Source organism: Mauremys reevesii, linkage group 5 (assembly GCF_016161935.1).
Source record: "Mauremys reevesii isolate NIE-2019 linkage group 5, ASM1616193v1, whole genome shotgun sequence".
Classification (NCBI taxonomy): Eukaryota; Metazoa; Chordata; order Testudines; family Geoemydidae; genus Mauremys; species Mauremys reevesii.
In genome coordinates this window covers 79,428,424-79,450,486 of record NC_052627.1, presented here as the reverse complement: position 1 = coordinate 79,450,486, position 22,063 = coordinate 79,428,424, and the positions used below count along the sequence as shown (strand labels likewise).

The 22,063-nt window shown below is 43.8% G+C and overlaps 2 protein-coding genes across 5 annotated transcripts in view; one reads left to right on the top strand and one right to left on the bottom strand.

Annotated features, from left to right (window-relative positions):
* Positions 1-22,063, bottom strand: part of HELT (helt bHLH transcription factor) — a 172,679-nt gene that overhangs the window by 95,140 nt on the left and 55,476 nt on the right. The gene's annotated exons all lie outside the window — the stretch shown is intronic.
* The window catches only part of ACSL1 (acyl-CoA synthetase long chain family member 1), a 66,781-nt gene continuing 48,687 nt past the window's right edge, over positions 3,970-22,063 (top strand). For 2 of the 3 annotated variants that reach the window (XM_039540512.1, XM_039540510.1), the window contains exons 1-2: positions 3,970-4,102; positions 17,887-18,115. In XM_039540512.1, the coding sequence (XP_039396446.1) occupies positions 17,921-18,115 (195 nt within the window). In that variant the 5' untranslated portion in view covers positions 3,970-4,102; positions 17,887-17,920. Of the gene's footprint in view, positions 4,103-12,186; positions 12,332-17,886; positions 18,116-22,063 lie in introns of all 3 variants that reach the window. The other variant, XM_039540511.1, reaches the window with a different exon arrangement.

The window sequence follows — 22,063 nt, the reverse complement described above, 5'->3', positions numbered from 1 at the left end:
GGCTGGCACAGGAGGCAGTCCTGAGAGCAGTGGCTCCCCCATGCAAGGGTGTATAGGGTGAAGCACAGTATCAAAAAGCCTGGGAAGCTTCCTGCCCAGCTGCTAATGCCTGTGCTTACAGCACCAACTGTTGGCTGCAGAACAGCTCCCCAGCCACTCTTCTGCAGCTGCTGCAGTGACAGGGAGCTATGGACAGGGGCCTAGGGTAAACTAAGGAGAGTCTGGTAAGGACCTTTGTGCACAACCTCTCCCTCCATTACACAGCACTCCTCCCTCCCCCCACCCAACTAGTCTACTCCCTGAGCCACTGATTGCCAGCACTATCAGCTAAGTGCTGTTTCCCAGTGCGGCAAGTGGGCTAAAGACTCCTGTTGAACCTCCTGGGTTGGCGCCTTAGTGCTCCTGGGATGGGGTCAGCCTGTGCCCAGGCCACATCCAGGAACCTTCCTTGAACAAACTGTGGGAGCCTGGAAAGCCCACTTCAGACCCAGTCCAGCACAAGCTCCAGTATGACACCCTGCCCCCCTTTCTCAGGGTGAGAAAGCTCCTTGAAAGAGTAATCACAAAGTTCCCCTCACCTCCCCAGAGGACTCTCAGTCTGAACTTTCTCTTCCCATCTGAGGAGGAGGAGGGTCAATGAAGAGTTAAGAAACGGACATTAAGACCCCTGTGACACCCTAATAAAAAGCTCTAAGGAAACAAAAAGAGCCCTCTCTGCTCCCATTTATCTTTTTGAAGAGTGATTCAGGGGAGTCCTCTAGGAGGTGCTCTCAGAGGAACAGAGGGAAATTGTTTCCCTCCGGCCACAGAAATCTGCAGATTGCAGCTGGGCAGGTATTCCTCAATGCATGGTTCCTGACTCACCCTCATAGTGTGCATATGGGAGATAATCCTTAGTGCCAGGTTCCCCCTCATGAAGTACAACATGACAACATCCTGGGGTATAACATGTAGAATTAAGTGTTGCTCCTTGAAGAACAGGAGGAGTTTGGCTCTGCAGACAGCCATCCTAGATCTCCTATAAATGAGAGCAATGCGGAGGAAATGAGGCCGATATTCCATGTTGTTCCTAGTTTCTCCTGCCCCCAGGTCCCCAAAAAAGCCTTAAGGCTACAGAGCAGTTCTCTACTTCAAAAATTACAACAGATCCATGAAGAAATCAAAATTCAAGATGGAGACCTTAACATCCTCACTAGCTGCCATCATCAAAGGGGACTGTATGACTTCAGTAGATTTGAAGGATGCCTCTTTCTAGATCCTAATATGACAGTCTCACAAATGCTTCCTGTGCTTTGTTCTTGAAACACAACACTACCAGTGCAGGTCCTTACCCTTTGGTTTGGCAACCGCACCACAAGTACAGATACTACTAATAGCTGCTTTCAGACAGGAAGGGTCCACATCTACCATTTCCTGTGTAATCTCCTTATCGAGCCTCATCCAGGGTCAAAATCATAGATGGAACCACTCAGGTGATAAGGATGCTGCCAAGCTATGATTTTGTGACTAAGTCAGTTAACACCATCTTAGCAGATTCACCATCTCAGAGTGGAGATGGGCACTGTCCTCTACAAAGGTTTTTTTTGCAGGAAAACCAGGAGAAGCTGAGGAATCTTATTCAAACAGTCTGCCTCTCAAGGGAAGTACCCATTATTCACTTGTGTCAGTTCTGGGGTCAGTGTCCTCTTGTGTGAGCCTGTGCTTGCATGAGGTTGCTACAGAGCTTCCCCTTGTCTCTCCAGGAGGATTCTCAAGTCATTCAGATGGTGGATGAGTCCAAGGAGATTCAAGTCAGGCTTTCCAACAGGTGAACCAGTCAGGACAGTTATCACCACAGATGCAAGCGTGGAGATATGGATGTCCATGTGGGATTGAATACTGTCCAAGAGATCTGATCCAAACAAGGTGAACAAGCACAGCATAACCTGGAGAGAGGTCAGGGCAATCCAATATGGTCTCAAGGCTCTTCTCCCATATCTAGTCTCTCCTTGTGTGCTGATCATGCCAGACAAATCCTCAGTCAGGTCATATGTGAATACACAAAGGAGAGTTCCTCAAGGAGAAGCTCGCCTCCTGATGACTTGGGCAGCAGAAAATGTGCAATTAAATTCACTCCACATCCAAGGGAAAAATGAAAGTTACAGTCGACTGGCTCAGCAGGCAAAAATTAGATCATCCAGAATGGGAATCTACACTGGGATGTGTTACATCTCCTGATAAAGGAATTCAGTCTCCTAATGACAGATCTGTTTGTTTTGCACCTGAATCACAGGGTTTCAATGTTCACTTACCAGTGGGATCAGAAGGCTTAGGCAGGGCTCCTCTACATCTCTCCCACATCAACTAAACCAGCTATGAATCCAAGTCTTTAGGCTGATCTATTTACATAGTAACAGACTCCAAACCGATTCCTTGCCATGTTAATCTGAAGTGCATGGTCATCACAACCATATTTAATGGTGTAGTTCAACAGCTACATGTCATCAGTATGTTGATGCTGTATAAGTAATAGTAAATAGTATCTTTATCAGTTCCTCTCTATAACTTGTCCCTTATGATATTGTGAGGTTTGTATTGTGACTTGGCATCAGTATGACAGATTACAATGCTTAAAATGCCATAACTGCATACAAATATTATCACATTGTGATTCTTTATTGCGCGATGATGAAGTTTTGCAGGCTATGAAAGTGAATTTGGAATCCATTAATGTCCTGTAACCATGGGCATATGTTTATCCTCAGGAAGTCTGGATAATACAAGAAAATCCACCATGGATGGCAACTTTCTGGACTCCTCCAGAAACAAATATAGATGTCTGATAAACTTATAATCTTTACCTCAATTTCTTTATCTGTGAGATGCTGAGTGTCTCCTGTGTGGCTGATCTCTCTCAGCTCCCAGAGGACGCTTTGAGTACTTTGTAAAACCAGGCCCTTATTTTCCAACCACTCTGACTAAAGATGTGGATGAAATAATGCTGGATTTTTACAGCAGTCTTACAATCGCACCGCCAGGGAACAATTTATGTACTAATTACTTGATGCTTGTTTGTAAAATCTAACAATGGAGAAAAATGCACATGACATTGGTCACTAGGGTTTCAGTCTTTAATCCCATGTTTAAACTTCTGAACAGCCACTACCACATTTCTCTTCTTTCTGTGCAAATTTGACTGGATTTACAAAAATTCCTTTCTGCTCATTCAAGTTTGGCCTGCTTCTGTATTTTTGGTATTATTTTCCCAGACATCTTCCTTTCCTAATATAAATATTACTCTGTTTACTATACTAATGTAACATAGATTATACTGACCTAAAAGTGTCTATAAAGTTATAGAGGTGAGAGGGAAAGTGAATCACTGTTTGGGGGAAGTAGGGCGCTGTGAGTCATAGAAACAGACCTCCCCAGCTATGGTCCAGTTCGGAGCTGTGAAACTGTGAACTCAGATTTGGGGATATGATGTGTACTTGGGCAGAGGAGAAGAAACCTCAGAGAGAGTTATGTATCTGGACTGATGACGAGTGACACCGGTTTGTTCCTTTTAGATCTCTTCACCCCGTTTCCCCGCCGTTGGAACATGAGCCTTCCTTGCAACTCCCTGTTTCTGGAATAGCTGTTTGCCTGTCTCCTCCACCCCGCATTTTCAAAGCTCAGCTGCACAGAGGCACTCTCTCTCCCTCCCCCCCCCCCTTCCGTTTTCCTCTCTCGCTGCCATTAACTCGGGACCTGAGCAAACAGATCCTGGCCCGTCTCTGACGCCGCCCGGGGTCGCGTTTAATCGCGGGAAGCACTGGGAGCGGGGCTCGCTCTGGGCAGGACGCTGCCGGGCCCGGGATGGAGCTGGGTCCTTCTGCCCCGCCCGTTGTTTACTTGCCTTCGCCCAGGCCCCGCTGCCTCGCTATTGGCCCGCGGCGGCTCGGCTACCCCGCGGCCCTAGCGCCCGCCGGTTCCGGGCAGAGGGGCGGGCGCGGCGCACACGCACCACGCCGCTCCGGCGGCGGCTTGTGGGGGCGGCTTAAATAGGGCGGGCCGGGCGCCGGCGTTGCACTGTCAGTGTGGAGGGGGCTGGTCGTCAGCGCTGTAGCTGCTAGGCCGGGCGGTGAGTGCGGCGGGCGCGTTGCTCCCCGTGGGGGTGTTTGGGGAGGGGGCTGCGCTCTGCCCTCCCGGGCTGCGGCGGCGCGGCGCGGTGCGGCGGGGGCTGCTCCCCTGCCCTCCCGCAGCGCGCCGGCCAGGGAGCCCCTGGTGCTGCGGTGGTGTTGCCTCCTGCCCGGGGCCTCTGGGGCGCCCCGCGGCCGATCGCTCTCGGTGACGCGACGCTGTCTGCCTCCGGCCCGCCGGGAGGGGAGCGGGCTGCCCGGCACCCCAGGAAGCTGGGGGGCTGGCAGGGGCCTCAGCCCGAAGCTGCTGTGGCTGATCAGATGGCTTGAAAGCTGTCTCTCCATTTCCGTGCGTTAGGGATGCGCCAATACGGGAGGCTAATGGGCTGGTAAAACGCTCCATCCCTGTGTCTCTGCGTGGTGACTGTACTCTTGGCTTCATGGATTCGCTGCAGGACAGTTCATGTTGTGCTATGCACCACAAGAGTGTGCACTCCACAAGCAAAACCTGCACTAGTGCGAACAAAAGAGCACAAGTCTTGTGGGAGGGGAGTTGGGTCTAGTTTTCTAGAGCTGTGTTTCTCAACAACGGCTCTGTGGACCAGTGCAAGTCCCTGGGATCTCCCTGACACAGTTCAAGAAGGCAGCAAGCTGGTCCCTGGTATCAAAAAGGTTGAGAAATGCTGTTCTAGAGGGAGTACTGCTGAACTTCTATAATAGAAGCTGCGGATACAGGCCCATGTGTGGTGGTGAGTTTCAGTGAAAACTACCTAGTGATCCTGCTGAATTGGAATTTCAGAAGTCACATCTAATTCAACAACCTCTGCTTAGTGCTAAGAAATGGTAGACTTGTACAGGTCAATGCTATGCTGTATTGTACTGCTGGGGTTATTGTTATGTGAGACATCCCTTGGTATGAGTTAGCTTTCCCTTGTTTAAAGGAACACTAGAATTAACCCTCTAAGGATTCTAACATTGTTACTTTTTAATATGTTACTGAAGTGTGCTCCTCAGACATCTGTGTCTCTTCAGTTAGGTTAAAAACTGGACTGGTCAGTTTCGTTTCTCTGGGTCTTGTATACAACAACAGTGATACAGGATCAGAGGCCGCCCCATGCAGGGTTTCTAATACAATCTGAGGCTGTTCTTGTGTTAAAGCTAAGGAAAGCATTAGACCTAAAGCATGTAAACTGAAGGTCTTTTTCACCAAACTAAGTGGCATTTGTTTCTGCAGGTCTAGTTCTCCCTCCTTTCAATGACTGAATAAAAACTCTACTCCAAAGGGATGTTGTCAGGTCAAACTGGCTTGAAGTTTTATAATTAAAGCCAAAAGCTCTTAGACTAATGCCTTTCTTTGTTAAATATTGTTTAAACACACCTTTTTCTGAAGGGTCTATAGTCCAAATGTTGTGGTTACTGTAATGCAGTGGTTCTCAACATGTGGCCCAATTAGCACACAGTTGTGGCCCAACTGTGTGCTGAAGGCCATGGGCTGCCTGGTGGGTCCTGCAGGGTGTGGTGGGGTTGGTGTCATGGGCCATCCCTGCAGTGCGGGGTCCGGGGCTGCCAGCCCCACTGAGGGTCCAGTGGGGTCCAGTGTCCCTGCTGCAGGGCCCGCCACCCAGGGCTCCACTCCTGTCCTTGCTTTGTGGAGGGGTCTCTGGGTAGGAGGCACTGGGCATAAGAGTCTGTGTGTGTGTGGGGGGGGTTGCTGTGGTTCTCAGCCTGTGGACCAGGTAACACATTGTGGACCACATATAGGTTGAGAGCCACTGCTGTAATGTGTATTGGAGCCAGAAAGTGAAACTGACCACTCTAATATCAGGGCCTGACTCTGACTCCTTTTTAGGTTGATGTAACTCTCAGGACCTCTGTGTGCAAGCTAAAACAACTGATACTTTTATCATGCTATTTACTTTCTTAAATGTAACTAGATGCCTTTTTTAAATGGTTTTAATAACGCTACTAGTAATACAGCTAAGAATTTAACACTTGAACCAGTGTCCCTTATGTGTGATGTATGAACTTGTACAGTATTCATTATAAACCATCAAAGGTACAGTCTTTTAATACAGAATAAGTAAAATTAGCTTTTTAAAGGCTTCATATTAAGTTGAAGCCACTAATGTTTAAATATTCTATGCTTTTCAGAAATCTCTCATTATGGTTTATTAATTCTTAAGGGCTACTAAGTTTTGGTTAATGTAGAATAACTTCTTGTAGGACTATGACTTTTAAGGACAAACAATATCTTCAAATGTCAGTGTTCAACAAGAATGTGTAATCACAGCACTCAAAGCTATATGTACTGAATTTCAAAGGAGAACCTATGGGTGATCATGCATATTTGGAGAATTGGGTCCAAAGGGGTGTCTGCAACATAGGCATCTGGTGCAGGGTAGAGTCCAAGATGCAGTGGTTGGATCCTATGATAGGGCTTGATAAGGCAGTTACTTTAGACATTAACCTTTCCTATCTACTTTTCTATACCTAGTTTGGAAAACTGTTCTAAAATGGCTTTAGCAAGCTTTCCCCTGGCTTCCACAGTTCAAGCAAAGCAGTCTCTAGTTAACTGGTTAAGAACAGGTTTAATGTTAATATATTTGTAATCTGGCTGGGGGCATACTCTTCAAGTGGCTTGGCAAGAAATTTTGGACCCTGATCTGTGGAACCTTAAGCACAAGTGCATCAAGTACACAGGCACACTTAAAAACCTCTCCTTGCAAACAAGAATAGTACAGGTTGTCCAAATAGCTTATTTTAATGTTCCAATTAAGCATATAATGTGGCTCTGTCTAGAGCTGTGCTGTTGGCCTTGCAAGTGTCAACTGCAAGAGTTGTCATGACTTCTCACTCTCTGAAAAGCAGCACATGCTTATTCTCAATTAAGGAAATGTTCAGATCCTGTCTGGTTGGGGAAAAATAAAGCTTTCTATTTAATTAGTAACAGTAGGGGGCCATTTAGGGATCTGGGGCAAAAAAAATCTGTCAGGAACTGTACTTGGTCCTGCTGTAAAGGCAGGGGATTGGACTTGATGACCTTTCAAGGTCCCTTCCAGTTCTATGTGATCGGTATATCTCCATTTTTTTTAAAAGGTACACAGTCAAGAGTATGAGCAAACAAAGTGAATGAGTCTTCCTTGACAAGTGCAGTGAATAAACTAAATCTAAAAATGTTAAACTTGGGCATTTAGAACTTATTTTGCAACTATAAACCAACAAATGTTAGGTTGGATCTGGGTCATAAATTTCATAAAGCAAAAAGTTGCTGGGTTTTGTCTCTGTCCTGGAAGCAAGGTTGATATTACTGCAAAACAAAAGTAGTCTTTCAAAGGGGAAGGAGTGAGATGACTTTCTAGTTATCTTAAGCAAATTTTCCTGCTTTTGAATAAGCTTACAAGTCTTCCTATCTGGTTGCATCACAAAGTATGAATTACTAAATGGAAAAATTTCACTTTAAAACTGCTCCTAGGGACTGTGTGCAGTTATGGGGGGTGGGGGGGCACTTTGGTCTCCTTTGTAAACTACTTGCAGCACTGGAAGACCGCAAACTTTGCCGTGTGGGTTTTGTTTTGCCTTTTTTGGGGGGCGGGGGGTTGTGTGGTAATTGACATGTTTTATATTATAAACTAATTGGAGTGTTAATGACTAACAATCAGTGGATACCTTAATGAGATTACCATGGATAGTAGATAACTAATATCAAGAGAGAATGATAGTATTGGGCTAAAATTGGTGCTAGCACTTAATGGATTTTTCTGCCCCTGCTCATAAGTACACTTCAATGAAGCATGTGGCTGGCTCTACTAACTCTTCGCTAGTCTGTTTCTTAAACTTTATTTTCTCTACCTGTGTTCTACAAGCAAGAATTCTGGCCAATGAAGCTGTAGTACTTGAGAATCTAGGTCCATGGGCCTCTGGCTGGCTTCCATGTTCTATTTTCTAAAATGTAGTCAAAACAAATACATTCAACATACCAAGAAAATATTTTAACTGATTGCTATAGCTTCCCCCAAGCATGTTATGCAATCTCAAATGGGAGAGGAAGTGGTATGCCCAGTTACAAATGGGAGAGGTGTTCCATGAGAATTTCCTTATCACATGGTCCATACTGTGGGGGGGAAACTTGTGCCCTGCTGCATGGCCTTGATCACTTCTTTAGACCCCTCCTCTAAGGCATGGAGGGGAAGGGGCTTGCAGTTTTCCAACCCAGTCTGATCTGTCAAAATTGGGATACTTCACAACACTAAGTACTATACTCTTAGTTGCTACATTTAAATGATGGGCGTCAGTTTGTCTTCAAATGACAAGCTATGGTCCATTTAAAAAAAACAAACAAAAAACCTTTAATTAAAAGCCTACTAGATTATGGTTGGCTTTTTTTGTTTTTGTTCCACCCTCCCGCCCAGGGGCGGCTCTAGAAAGTAGGCTGCCCCGCGGAGCGCTGCGCCGCCCTTCCCCGGTCCCGCGGCGGGTCCCCTCTTCCCGCGGCTCCGGTTGAGCTCCTGCCGGCATGCCTGCGGCAGGTCCACCGGAGCCCGGGACCAGCGGACCTGCCGCAGTCATGCCTGCGGGAGCTCAACCGGAGCCGCGGGAAGACGGGACCCGCCGCAGTCATGCCTGCGGCAGGTCCGCTTGTTCCGGGCTCCGGTGGACCTGCCACAGGCATGCCAGCGGGAGCTCAACCGGAGCCAAATGCCGCGCCCCCCGGGAAACGGCCGCCCCAAGCGCCTGCTTGGCGCGCTGGGGTCTAGAGCCGCCCCTGCTCCCGCCCCATAAGCCACCTATACTAGAAGCTTTATCTATCACTAGCTGAAAATTGCTTCCTTACCAGAAAGCAAAAAAAAAATTATACTTGGAGCCAAGACACTTTTGGTGACTGATTTTTCCCAATAGCGATCACTTCTGATCGCTTAAGGCCCTGTTCTGCAAACACTTTCATGCAGTCCTGTGGAGAAGAGAAGGGCTTGCAGGACAAGGCATTTAGGCTCTTTCTGCATGAGCTACAATCCTTGCATCCAGAACCCTTAACATAAGAATGGCCATGAGGGGTCAGACCAATGGTCCATCTAGCCCAGTATCCTGTCTTCTGACAGTGACCAATGCCAGGTACTTTGGAGGAAATGAACAGAATGGGCAGTTATTGAGTGATCATCCCTTCTTCTTTACTTCCAGCTTCTGACAGTCAGAGGCTAGGGACATGGAGAATATTGGGTTGCATCCTTGACCATCTTGGCTAATATTTTTTTTCTTAAATCACATAGCTCCCACAATAAAAGTTTTTGGCATCTGCATGTTAAGCTGTAGCAATAGATTAGTGGAAAGGAGTTTATTCTAGTAAACTACTTTTACACTTGCTGCAGGTGGCTTAAAAGGAACTGCAGTATAGTATCTTAGGGCTTGTCTACACTGGCACTTTACAGTGCTGCAACTTTCTCACTTGAGTGTGGGGGAAAAACACCACCCCACCCCCGAGCGCTGTAAAGTGTCAGTGTCCGTGCACCAGCATTGGGGGCTATTCCCGTTGTAGAGGTGGGGATTTTATAGCTGGTGCTGGGACTACAGCTGCATTAAAGCACTGTCACAGCTGGTGAAGGCATGCCCTTAGTCCTGGGATAAGGGAATCCCTTTTTACATAAAGAGGGAACTTGAATAGAATTACAAGAATCAGGTCTACAAGGAGTGATAGTAAGGGTTGTGAACCCACTCACTTCCAATAAGGTACTTATTGAGCTCCTTGTTCTAGTCCTGAATGCTTTTAGCAGTGTCTATTTATCTGTTGCATTGTGACTTTATTCTAAGGATTGGAGTTTAAATGCCTGAACACTAGTTCCTTGTGACATGATCTAAATTGAACTTGGCTGACTCTTACTTAAACTTTCTGAGATTGCAGGTGACGAAGTGCACATAAGAAGCAAATTCTTGTGTTGTCTTTCATCATTCAGAAGGTATATGATGACTTTACATGCATTTTGAGCAGTATTTTCCTGGAACTATCAGAATGAATAAAATAACATGATTTTGTCAGTTATGTTGCTGGTGACACCAGGAAAGTGCTTCTGTGTATGACCAGCAATAAGTTTCTGCAGAATGATGCCCATCTTGGGTGCTTTTTGTGACTGAACCTACTGCAGACAGAGAAGCTGGGGTGTTGCTGCACACTTCAGTAGAAAGTTGTAGATGTGCTGATTCTAATTTGAATGATAGGCTTAAACCTCACTTCTGAGACAGCACAAGCACTCACAATTAGCTTCCTACTGATTATGGAGGTGAGAACAATTGAGAGAGTGGTCCAGTATGTCCAGAAGTGGATCAGTCTCAGTCTAAATATTAAAGCAACTGGTTATAATAAGTTACACAATCTTTATTGTAGGTGAAGCTGGTAGCACCACATTATCTAACTCATAAAAAATGATTGGGCAGAGTCTTGTCATGTAGTGCTATACTGTCAGACTTGAGAACTTAATGTTCAATTCAGCATGCCCTCAAATTATCTTTTGGACACTATTTTGACTATAATACAGCTGCTGTTCCCATGAACTTCAAAAGGAGTTAACCATACATTTGAGGGCAGAATTGAGTGCCCACCTATGTACTTCCCCAATGTGCTGCTGTGTAAAGACTGCTGAGAAATGCTCTAATGCTCAATGTTCTTGCAGTTTGCAGGGTAGAAAGAGAAAATTATCTTAAGTGCTAGATCAAATTCACTCTGCTGCAAGGGCAGGTTATAGACTCTATTAGGAACACTCAAGGCTTGTCTAAACTTTCCAGAGGATTGACACTGTGGCAATCAATGCATCAGTGTTCAACTTAGTGGGTCTAGTGAAGACCCGCTAAATTGACTGCCGATCATTGTCCTGTCGATTTTCTGTACGCCGCTGGATTGAGAAGAGTAAGGGGGAGTCTATGGGAGAGTTTCCCTTCAACATCATGCAGTGTGGACCCTGTGGTAAATAGATCTAAGCTACATCAGTTTGATTTACACTATTCACGTAACTCAAATTGCATAGCTTAGATTGACTTTTCCATTTAGTGTAGACAAGGCCTCAGAAGGCCATATGAGACTGATGGACCAGATTTTCAGGCACAGTGTAGCAATCTTGGATCACTAGAAGAATCTGGCTGTTGAATCAGTATGACTAGTCTTGGGAGGTTTACACTAGCACAATGGGTTTCAACCCTTTTTTCACTTGCAGACCTCTAAACATTTTCAAATGGAGGTGCCAGACCATTTTGGAAATTCAACCTGTGATCTGTGGACCCTGATCATAGCATTCTTAGACTGAAAACTGACTGAACAGAATTCAACTAACATGTTCGGCACTGCATTTGACACACTGAGGAGGTGCTAAACTATGGGCTTCTGTGATAACTATAACGCTTCTGGGTTTTGACTTGTAGCTGGAGGTACTCACATACTTTGGATTGATCAGAAAAACAGAATGCCCTTTTCTGGGATCTGAAACTTTATTTTCTATGCCCTGGAACTGCAAGCTTTGTTTCTCTGCCTCTCACCTTTTGGTCCACAGACTGAAAAGTGCTGCACTAGCTCTAGTGGCATGGAGCAATACAGCAGCTTCTATGCCTTCTGCTTTCCCTGTTGCTTGTGTGAGGGTGGCTGGGCTTCCTTTAGCTCTTGTTGCTGTTTTTTGTTTAAGCCCTTCGAGGCCACGGGCTACCAATGTAAGTTGATCAGCCTTTACTAGGGGTATGTCTAAACTGTGAAGACTATACCGGCATAGCTACGTTGCTGGAGCTATGGCTGGCAGCATCCTGTAGAATAGACACAGCCTACAGCAATGGAAGGGGTTTTCCTGTTGGTGTAGGAACACCGCCTTCCCAAACAGCAGTAGCTATGTGGATGGAAGCACTCTTCCATTGGCATAGGTGTATCTACACTGGGGGCTAGGTTGGTATCGTTATGTCAGATGGTGTGGATTTTTCACACATCTGACTTGTTAGCTGGTAACTTCTCTGTATAGACCAGACCTCTGCCTGGGTGGGAGGAGAAGTTCAGGAAAACTTGCTTTCATAAGTGCTAGATGAATTACCTAGACTAAACTTACATTCTTTTTCTTCATATTAGAAGGACCGTCTCTCAAGTGAATATCAGTTTCTGCAGCAGCACCCTCTCCTGTGCTGTGGTTTCATACGTGGCTGGAATGAGGTTCTAGACTGGGTCTCTTCCCTGTTCAGGCTTTTAGACTTGGGTGCTAAAAGAAGATCCTCTGGTAACTATGTACAGCAATATGCAGCATAAACGGGGGGGAGGGGCTGGAATTGTAATGAATAGATGGCAATCCAGGTGCCTTGCAGTACACTTAATGTAATAGGAATGGCCCACTCAGACATGAGCATAGTCTGGTAGCTTTTAGAGGGCTCGGGCCACTTTCCAAATGATGGGAGAGGGGAAATCTTAGCATATGTCACTCATTTTGTAGGAGGCAGCAATGACAATCAAACTAGAGCAAGTTTCCATAGTACTAGTCACTGAAACTTTCTTTAGTGCAAGACTATTACAACCCCTTTGCTAGCTGTCTTGTGTACACATAGCCAAACATTTAAATTTAACAACACCTTACATTGGTGTAAGTTATGTTGCTCGGGTGAAATAAGCCTTCCCCCTCCCCCAAATGACATAAGTTACACTGACCTAAGTGCCAGTGTGTATATCGCTATGTCAATGGGAGAGCTTCTCTCACTGACATAGCTGCCCCTGCTAGTGGGAGCTGGAGTAACAAAGTCAACAGGAGAGCTCTCTCCCATCAGCTGAGTGTCTGCACTAGCAGCACTACAGTGGTGCAGCTGTGCTGCTGTAAGCTCTCATAATGTAGCCATGGCCTTTGGGTGGAGAGAGAATCTATTGGTTCTTGTGTTTTCTCTCTGCAATAGAGAAGCTGACTGCTACTCTCCTGTTTTCTTCCGTTGCACTCGAATGATGTCTGGTTACTGATAGACAATAGGGGAGCTTTTAGCCCTCTGTAAATAGATGATTGTACACCATGAGTGGGAGGAGCAATGAATAGCAGTATCTTGCCAATTTGGCTTACTGCCTCAAATGATACTGTCCTTGCTGTAAAGATCAGTCTTGGATGCTGTGCTTGTTACTTATGTGTCAGAAGGGAGCTTTGCCTGGGTGGCACAAAAGATTTTAACAGAACTGATATGAAGAGCTCAGAAGGACGTTTTCCCAAATGGAAAGTCAACTTTGCATGTCAGTATTTGGAAATTGATTGCTGTTTGTCTAAAGTTAGGTATATTACTGATATCAGAGGGGTAGCCGTGTTAGTCTGGATCTGTAAAAGCAACAAAGTCCTGTGGCACCTTATAGACTAACAGACGTTTTGGAGCATGAGCTTTCGTGGGTGAATACCCACTTCGTCGGAGTCTCTCTTTAAAAAGAGTAACATGAGAAGATCTAACTTTTCTTTCTGCCAAAAAACCCACTGCAAACCTAGCTGCTAATCTTGGTCAGGGTACAGTAAAAACTTCTTAATACTGGCTTCTTTAAGCAAGAGTTTAAAGTTTTCATATATAGTCTGTCTCCAGGTGCATCTCTATATGCTCATCAGTTTGAGCATCACAAGCTCTTATGCTCCAGGGAGTGAGTCTGCTTCCTTTAGGGCAGAGGTTCTCAATCTTTTTCTTTCTGATGTCCCCACAACATGCTATTAAACTCCATGGCCCACCTGTGCCACAATAACTGATTTTCTGCATATAAAAGCTAGCTCCAGAGTTGAGGGGTATCAAGCAGGGCAATTACCTGGAGCCCCATGCCACAGGGGGCCCCCACAAGCTACATTGCTACAGGCTTCAGCTTTAGCCCCAGGTGGCGAGGCTCAGGCACCTGGGCTTCAGCCCCATGTGGTGGTGCTTTGGCTTTCTGCCCCAGTGAGTCTAATGCTGGCCCTGCTTGGAGGCCCCTCTGAAACCTGCTCGAGGCCCTGTACAGGGCCCTGGACCCTGGTTGAGAACCACTGCTTTAGGGTGTACTGCTATGCCTTCCATTCTACAAGGAATGATGCTGCCCGCTACTCCTGTCACGTCTGATGGGTGTTCTGCATGTCAAGTTGCATTCTCCGCAATTCAGATATCAGGATAACAAGCAAACATAGGTCTCCAGCTTGCTAAAAGAGCAGTACTACTAAGTGAGTCACCTGATCTTGCTGACTTTTTCCAGCACAATTTAACCTTAATAGCCGTGTGCTAGACCTGCCAGTGACCAATAGATAGGTGCTCTCATCTCTAAGCAAACAGATGAAGGATTGAGGCTGGCGCAACAAAAGCAAGTGATCAGCCAACTTTTGTCTTGCCTGTTTAAGGGCTGGAAAAAAATTTGAATAGAGTTCTTAAGGAGGGATTTGGAGATGAGGATCAGGCCTGCCCTGGTAGGGGTGGGTGTGGGGTCCAGACATGAGTGGACTGTATGGAAGGTGTCACAATAAAAGGGGGAGACCTGAATCTTATGCAGATGCTGACTTGCTCATCTCAGGTGAGCCTATGTTTGGCTGACATAGGGCCTTGAAGAAAAGGGCCAGGAGCTAAAGGATATGTCTACATTGGGGGGGAGGTAGGGAGACATCTCACCAGCAAGTTTCTGTGCCCAGGCCAATTAAGCTGGGCTCATAGGCCTTGCATTATGGGGCTAAAAATAGAAGTGTAGATGTTCCCCTTTGGGTGGAGCCTGGGCTCTGAGGCCTCCCCCACACCTCCTTGCTGAGTTTCAGTGCTCAGGCTGAGTCAGGTGACCCAGGCTCTGAGGTGTGTGTGCACACCCTTAATTTGCCTCTGCAGTGAAGACAAGGCAATCAAAATGCTGCTGGGCATTGTCAGAGTGAAGTAGGTGCGAGATGCTGCATCCTCCTGTTTCACTTAGTTTTTGGTATTTGACCAATGTATAATTCACAATCTGTTCTTCCTATGCCTCTGTGGCCTTACCTTCATTACAAAAAGTGTTCAGTAGGATTTTACCTCTAGGTAGTTCCTGAGTTAAGACAAAGCAATTGGATGACCTCTTGTGTGAGAACTACAATATTTTTTTAGTGAAGACAAGGCCACCAAAGCATAGCAAGAATAGCTTTACTGGTATGCCAAGCAATCATATTGTTATGGACTCCTTCAAAGCCATTTTACGGACTTTGCTTACATTTATTCAATTTATAATCTTATGGTAGGTCACATTGCAAACAAACATCAATTAAAAATAAAACTTGGGCTTTCTTGCCCCTAATTCTGTTTTAACTCCTTGACTATACTATAACTTCTGTACATAAATGGGCTATAAAGATTTACACTAGATCGCTTATTAATACATTTAGTTATATCATCTCGAGTTCATTATAGATGGGAAATTCTTCAACAATTACACTATCCTTGAAGACCCAGCATCTAAGCAAAAACTCATCTATGTTAAGGGTACATGTAGGACACTTCATGGCTATTTTAAGACCAAAAGCTGCTCAAATTGCCCCCTGTCAAATAGGCAAAATGCTAATTACTACATTTTAAATTTTGTTTAACTCTTCAAGTGTGGCACCTATGTAGAAGGAAAGACTAGTGCCCTGTAGGAGGACAGTGCTATGAAACTAGAAAAACTAGCAATAAGGCACATTTTGTAGTGGAGCTTGCTATCTAAATTCAGCTTTTTAAATTGAGGGCTTTGTTTACAAAACTTTCACTACTGTGTTCTCAGCTGTTAATTCTGACCTCCTCTTGATCTAAAATATATACCATATCTAACATCAATAAGTTTTTAATGCTGCACAAAATAAACTGCTCTCCAGTTCTGTAGAGCATAACTTAAAGCAACGACAGTGCTTCATCAACTATTCTGACTTACTAATTCATTTCACTGATGGGGTAAATTGAATATATCCAGAAATTCCCTCAAGAATACAGGTCAAGGATCTTGCAGCTCTCTGTACTAAATAGCACCTAGAGGCCATAACTGAGATAAAGGCCCTATTAGTAAGACAATCCCATGCCCTGCATTTATGGCCTAAAAACAAGACAAAGTGTGAAAAGGTGGCATGTGTTCTCACTTTATAGGTGAGGAAACAAACTAAGTGACTTCCCATAAGTCTCAGTCCTTCCAGAGCCAAGAATTGAACTGAGCCCTAGTCCAGTGCCCTAATTGCAAGACCATCCCTCTCGGCTCTCCTATTGGTATTGTGAAACCCTGAACTATGACTTTTTCTTGCAATCTCTGGCAACCTAATTCTTCTCCAAACACTTGTGTAGACATCTTGTGAGCTAGACTGCTCTCCTGTTGCCTAGTTGAGTAACTCATTGCAGATTTCAACAGACTGTAAACTGGGACCATTCTGTAGCAGTAACATCTTAATTTTAAAGGGAACCACATCTTGCTAGCATACAACTGACTAGCATCCTAATTTAAGTGTAGTTTTCATATGTCTATTTTTACACTAGTAAACACCTACTTTATTTGCTGTTCAGTCTTTTTACAACATACTATGTAAACATGTTTGGCATAAATATTTAGTTGTGCTTTGATCTCACTTCACTATATGCAATAAAGTTTAACAGCTTTTTAAGCATCTGGGTAAATAACTACCAGCTTCCGAAAACGGTATTTGCTCCACGACATCAAAATATCCACTGCATTTTTTCTCTAAAAGTCTATTGTGACTCTTGTGGTAGGAGGCGTGAGCTGGCAACAGGCATTTATGAATGTTGCTGCCAGTTGTGAGTTTCTGAGACAAACATTGTGTTCTTGCTTGTTGCCCTTTTGTGCAGTGGTGTGATTCCAGACTCCCTTGCCATTGGCCTGCCCTACCTCCCCTGAATGGCTTGTCTGCTAGTTACCTTTAGCCTAGTGGGCAGGAGCTCTAGGGCTCAGCATGTGACTAATGGCCTGAGAGACCTTGGCTGAGAGGAAAGCACCAGCTGAGCTGACAGCAACAATCCCCCTGCTCTCCCCCTTATTTCCCCCCAGTCTGTTCTTGCTGCAGTATGTTGTCAGTTAGTATTTGGAGACAGAGAAGGCTCTCCAGTGCTTTCTCCTGTACATAAGCAGCAAATAAAATTAACTTCCTATGCTTATTTATATTGCCTTGCACTACTACATTAAACCTTGAAATGTCATTTTGTCCTGCTGTGTGAACGAAGATACACTGATGTCATGATGGGAAATGGGATGCCTCTAACATATCTGGTGGCTCTTCATAGGTCAGTTGTGACGACAACTAACTTCAATTAGCTATGGAAAGTTCAGCATAAAGGCTTATCTTGCTGGACTTGCAAGGTGGAAAATTCTCCTGTTGCTGTGCTACCATGGCATTATGGTGCTTTGTCACTAACATTCTGGCATTCTAAGGCATAATGTTCAAATGTAGGCAAAAAACAAAGAAAGTGAATGCTGCCACCTCTGGCTTCTTGACGTAACCCCCAGGTTAGATTCCTAATGTTGCTGAAGCAGTCTTACAACATATCTACAAAATAGTTAATTATTTCATATGTGCCAAAGGCACAGTCTGCTATAAACAACTCTCCTTTTGAGAGGTAAAGTAGCAGTTTGGTTAAAATGCAGCACATGCCAACAATTGGTTTAGAATTAGGATATTAAAGCTCTGATCCATGCACTTTTATTTAATAAACTGGTATTGGATTGACTAATAGTTGCTTACCTGAAATTACTGATTTAGTGCTTAGAAAGGTATTGTTCAGTAACTGAAATTGTAAGGCAAAGTGTATATACCTTCCTGCTGGGAAGGGGAAAGTGGAAAGGGATTATCATATTATGTAAAAGTATTTCTCATATCAACAGCCGCCAGCATAAGGAACAACTGCAACCAACCGCAATGCAAGCACATGAATTGTTTAGACATCTGCGAATGCCAGAACTTGATGATTTCAGACAGTATATACGCACTCTTCCAACAAACACATTGATGGGGTTTGGTGCATTTGCAGCTCTTACAACATACTGGTATGCAACAAGACCCAAAGCTCTGAAACCACCATGCGACCTAGCCATGCAGTCTGTGGAAGTAGAGGTAAGTGTATTTCTGTCTAGCCATGCCTGTAGCAGGCAGCTTTAAAACGTGGGGGTACTTACAGTGGGGAGGATGACTAACCTCTGTGTGGAGTATCTACCTGGAATGTGCTCTCTTTCTGCATGGGGTAGAAGGAAATTTTTTTCTTGCACAAAGCAATTTTTTTAGGCTTCTGAATTCTTTCCACTCTTAGTAGAATATCTGCTGTTCCTTGATGTTAATTGATATTAGGCTTCATTCTAAATTATTTCCCTAATATTTTGGTTTAATGATTGGCACAAAAGCTCTGTCACAGAACAGATAAACGTGAAACCACTTTTCTTCCTTAACCACCTGGTTAAGCTGATGTCCATCTAAATAACTAGTGTTCTTGGTCAGTAGGATTCAGTTGCAATAGGTCTCTTCTCCAGGTTAGTGCTACGTAAGTAGATAGACCAAACACTTGACTATTCCTGCTATTGCAGTTAGCTTTTTACTGGCTTTCAGCAAATGGCAGACTAGTCATCTTACATCATTTTCTAAGTGTTAAAACGATATTTTTTTCCCTTAAGTTGATCAGTATTAAAAGATGTGTTTGGGGCTTCTTGGCAAGACTATCTGATATTGGTGTGCCCTTAAAGGTCTGAATTAACTGTCAAATGTACCTTTTAAGTGTGCACAAGTCAGCAACCTGTTAAAACATTTTCCTGGATTTTATCTATCTTAGTAATGGATGAAGATTCTCGTCCACAAGTCAGGTGTTGACAAGAATATCAGACTAGTTTAACTAGTTAAACTTCAGCATTTGGTATGCATCAACTGAGTATGTGGATAGAATTGTTTAAGCAGTGGCTATAACAGTGGGCTTTCTATAGCAGAGCTAAGAAGACTTTAGGACAGAGATGGCAATTGGCATTCAGGAAGGATATTTCCGGTGTCCCCTCCCCAATCTTGGTTATAGTCTTCTCAGTCCCAGGATCTTCTGTGGGGAGGTTGTTGGTGAGCTGTAGGGATACACTGGTGGTAGTTCCTCCTTCCTTGTTTTATAGGGAAAAACTCGGGATTCAACTGCCAGAATAGTGAAGAGAGTCAGTGAGTCTGAACTTCCCTTGATAGCCAAGAGATAGTCAATTACTGTTGAACTGTAAAAACACTCAAAATATATTAACAGTAAATGCTAAGTCTCCTATTCTAACTTGACTTGTCTGTCCATATATAACTAGTCATTGTGTACTAAATGAAGTTGACCTATGAATACTAACATGGAATCCTGTTAATACAAGTTACCTTTAACTTAGTCACTTGTCTTAAGCTTCATAAAACTGAAGTAAGAGCAGAACCAGTAACTAAACTAACACAAACTAATGTGTAAAGTTACTAAAACAAGAATTTACTTGCTGTAAAAGTTGTAAGAAAGCCAACTTCAGCCATACAATCAGCCGGAAAGATGGAAATCTTGTCTGCAATATTTCTGGGTGTGTTTTTAAAAAAAATCCTCTTGGATTTTGTTGGCTGGCTTCTCCATTCAAAAGGAACTACAATGGCCTAGTAAAAGTAACAAAACAAGTCTTTATTTTTAGAGAAGCTTCAAGAGCATGAATTAAAAACAAGAACCATTTTCTACTGGTAGGTATCTCTAATGAACCCATTGCACTGGTATGAAATGGGTAGTAGGTACTCCTATATCGGGAGTAGTAGTCAAAGCAGGAGTATTAATGTACTTTGTCAGTGAAGTAACTTCACAATTTAACTTAGTGGTGAAACAATATTTGTCACAAGTAGCAAAATCCCACCACCTGCTTTCAGATGGCTGCTGTCATGATTGAGTTCTAAAAGCTGGAAGTGGTGTAGAGCAGTGGCTCGCAACCTTTCCAGACTATTGTACCCCTTTCAGGAGTCTGATTTGTCTTGCCTACCCCCAAGTTTCCACACTTAAAGACCATTTACAAAATCAGACATAAAAATACAAAAGTGTCACAGCACACATTACTGAAATTGCTCATGGTCTCATTTTTACCATATAATTATAAATCAATTGGAATATAAATATTGTACTTACATTTCAGTGCATAGTTATATAGAGCAGTATAAACAAGTCACTGTATGAAATTTTAGTTTGTACTGACTTTGCTAGTGCATTTTATGTAGCCTGTTGTAAAAGTAGGCAAATATCTAGATGAGTTGATGTACCCCCCCGGAAGACCTCTGCGTACCCGCAGGGGTACATATTCCACTGGTGTAGAGTGGTGGCATGCAGCAAGCTGTTTGGGTAGCTGAGCAAAGAGTCAATGTCTCCAAGTTATAGGACTGGCAGTGAGAGCCTATACAACTGGAAAGCTCCCATCCTTTAGGGGCTTTAATTGTCACTGGTTCCTTGGACAAACAGGACCCTCTTGACAGTAGTCTGGAACTTAATAAAGCAAGTCCTAGACCATGGACAAGGACATAAAATGAGGTCTCTGATCAGCTTTCTTATTGCTTCTCAAGTATAATCTAAATTGGCTCCTATTTCAAATAGATTCTATAGTTGGAATCATGAGTCCATAATATTATAATCCTTTTAACAACCCCAGTATAGGAACAACTGAGATCTGTATTGTACTGACTAATGCCAGACTTGCTGGATCACAAATAAGGTAGGACTGCACTGGAATCACTCAGTAAAACTTAATCTAACAAATTACAGTAGTGAGTGAAGAAATTTCATTTTGGAGGACTCATTGGAAACATACAAAACTTGTGAATTGCCAAGTAAACTGTACAAGTCAATATTCTTAATTTTATCCAAAAGACCTTGGCACAGTACCACAAGACTAGACTGTTGTGTTCAAGTAAATGACAATGATAGGGAACTGTCTTGGAAATAAATTCCAAGTATTCTGTAGTAAAGTTTGTGAAACTAGCATTCTAGTAATAGTAACATGAAATCTCATTACAGTATTTCAAAATCTCAGCTGAGAAACAGTTAGCAGTTTTGTGGACCACTTGGTTTCTGGATTAGTGAGGTGAAGTTCTAGAATGCATATTTTAAAACTTGTACATTAATAGTGACCTCTAGAGTTATAGCTGAAACTTTCAATGGTTGGGGGCGGGGTGTGGTTTGGGTTTTTTTGGGGGGAACCCCAAGTAATCACAATACATACTACAGTCATTGCCTTAATGTCACTTAATCTAAATTCTGATTTATAAAAATAACCCAGACAAAACTAATCTTATCCAGTCTAGCCTGAAAATTGGGAGTTTACATGCATTTCTTGCACAGGTATTCTGCCTCTAAAGAACAATCAGTGTAATTCTAGGTATTACAATAACTATTCACAAGTAGTTTGAGTGGTAAAGTTGCCAAATTCTAAGTACTAGAGCTGACTGCCCACATTCTGCTCTGCCTTTTTAAGGAAGGACGCTGACCCTCTGGCTGGCTTCACTTCAGAAAGATATCATTACTATTACTCCTTTCCAGCTAGGCCCCCAGCAATCATATAGGCATTATTGTCAAAGCTTGTCCATGGCACTCTGATCCTATTTGCAATACAGAAATCTTATTACATTTAAGTCACACTTTAAGAATAGCTGAATGAAGCATTTTGTAAAATTCCAAAGGCACGTAGCTAGTGTGATACTGCGCTATTCTGGCTGTAACTTTCTCAGGAGCATTATCCAGTGATAACCACATCCCTAACTGTGCATGTATCTGCAGGCACACTTGAAACTGCCTAGTCAAACCTAGACTGACCTTTTACCCATATCGAAGGATATCCGATAGGGTGACCAGATGTCCTGATTTTATAGGGACAGTCTTGATATTTGAGGCTGTCTTGTATAGGTGCCTATTACCCCCTACCTTCTGTCCCGATTTTTCATATTTGCTGTCTGGTCAGCCTAATATCTGAACAATCATAGCTGTCAACTTGATAGCCACGTGCCTTGCCCAAGTAACTATGGGTAGAACTCCACATTAATCTGAATGCA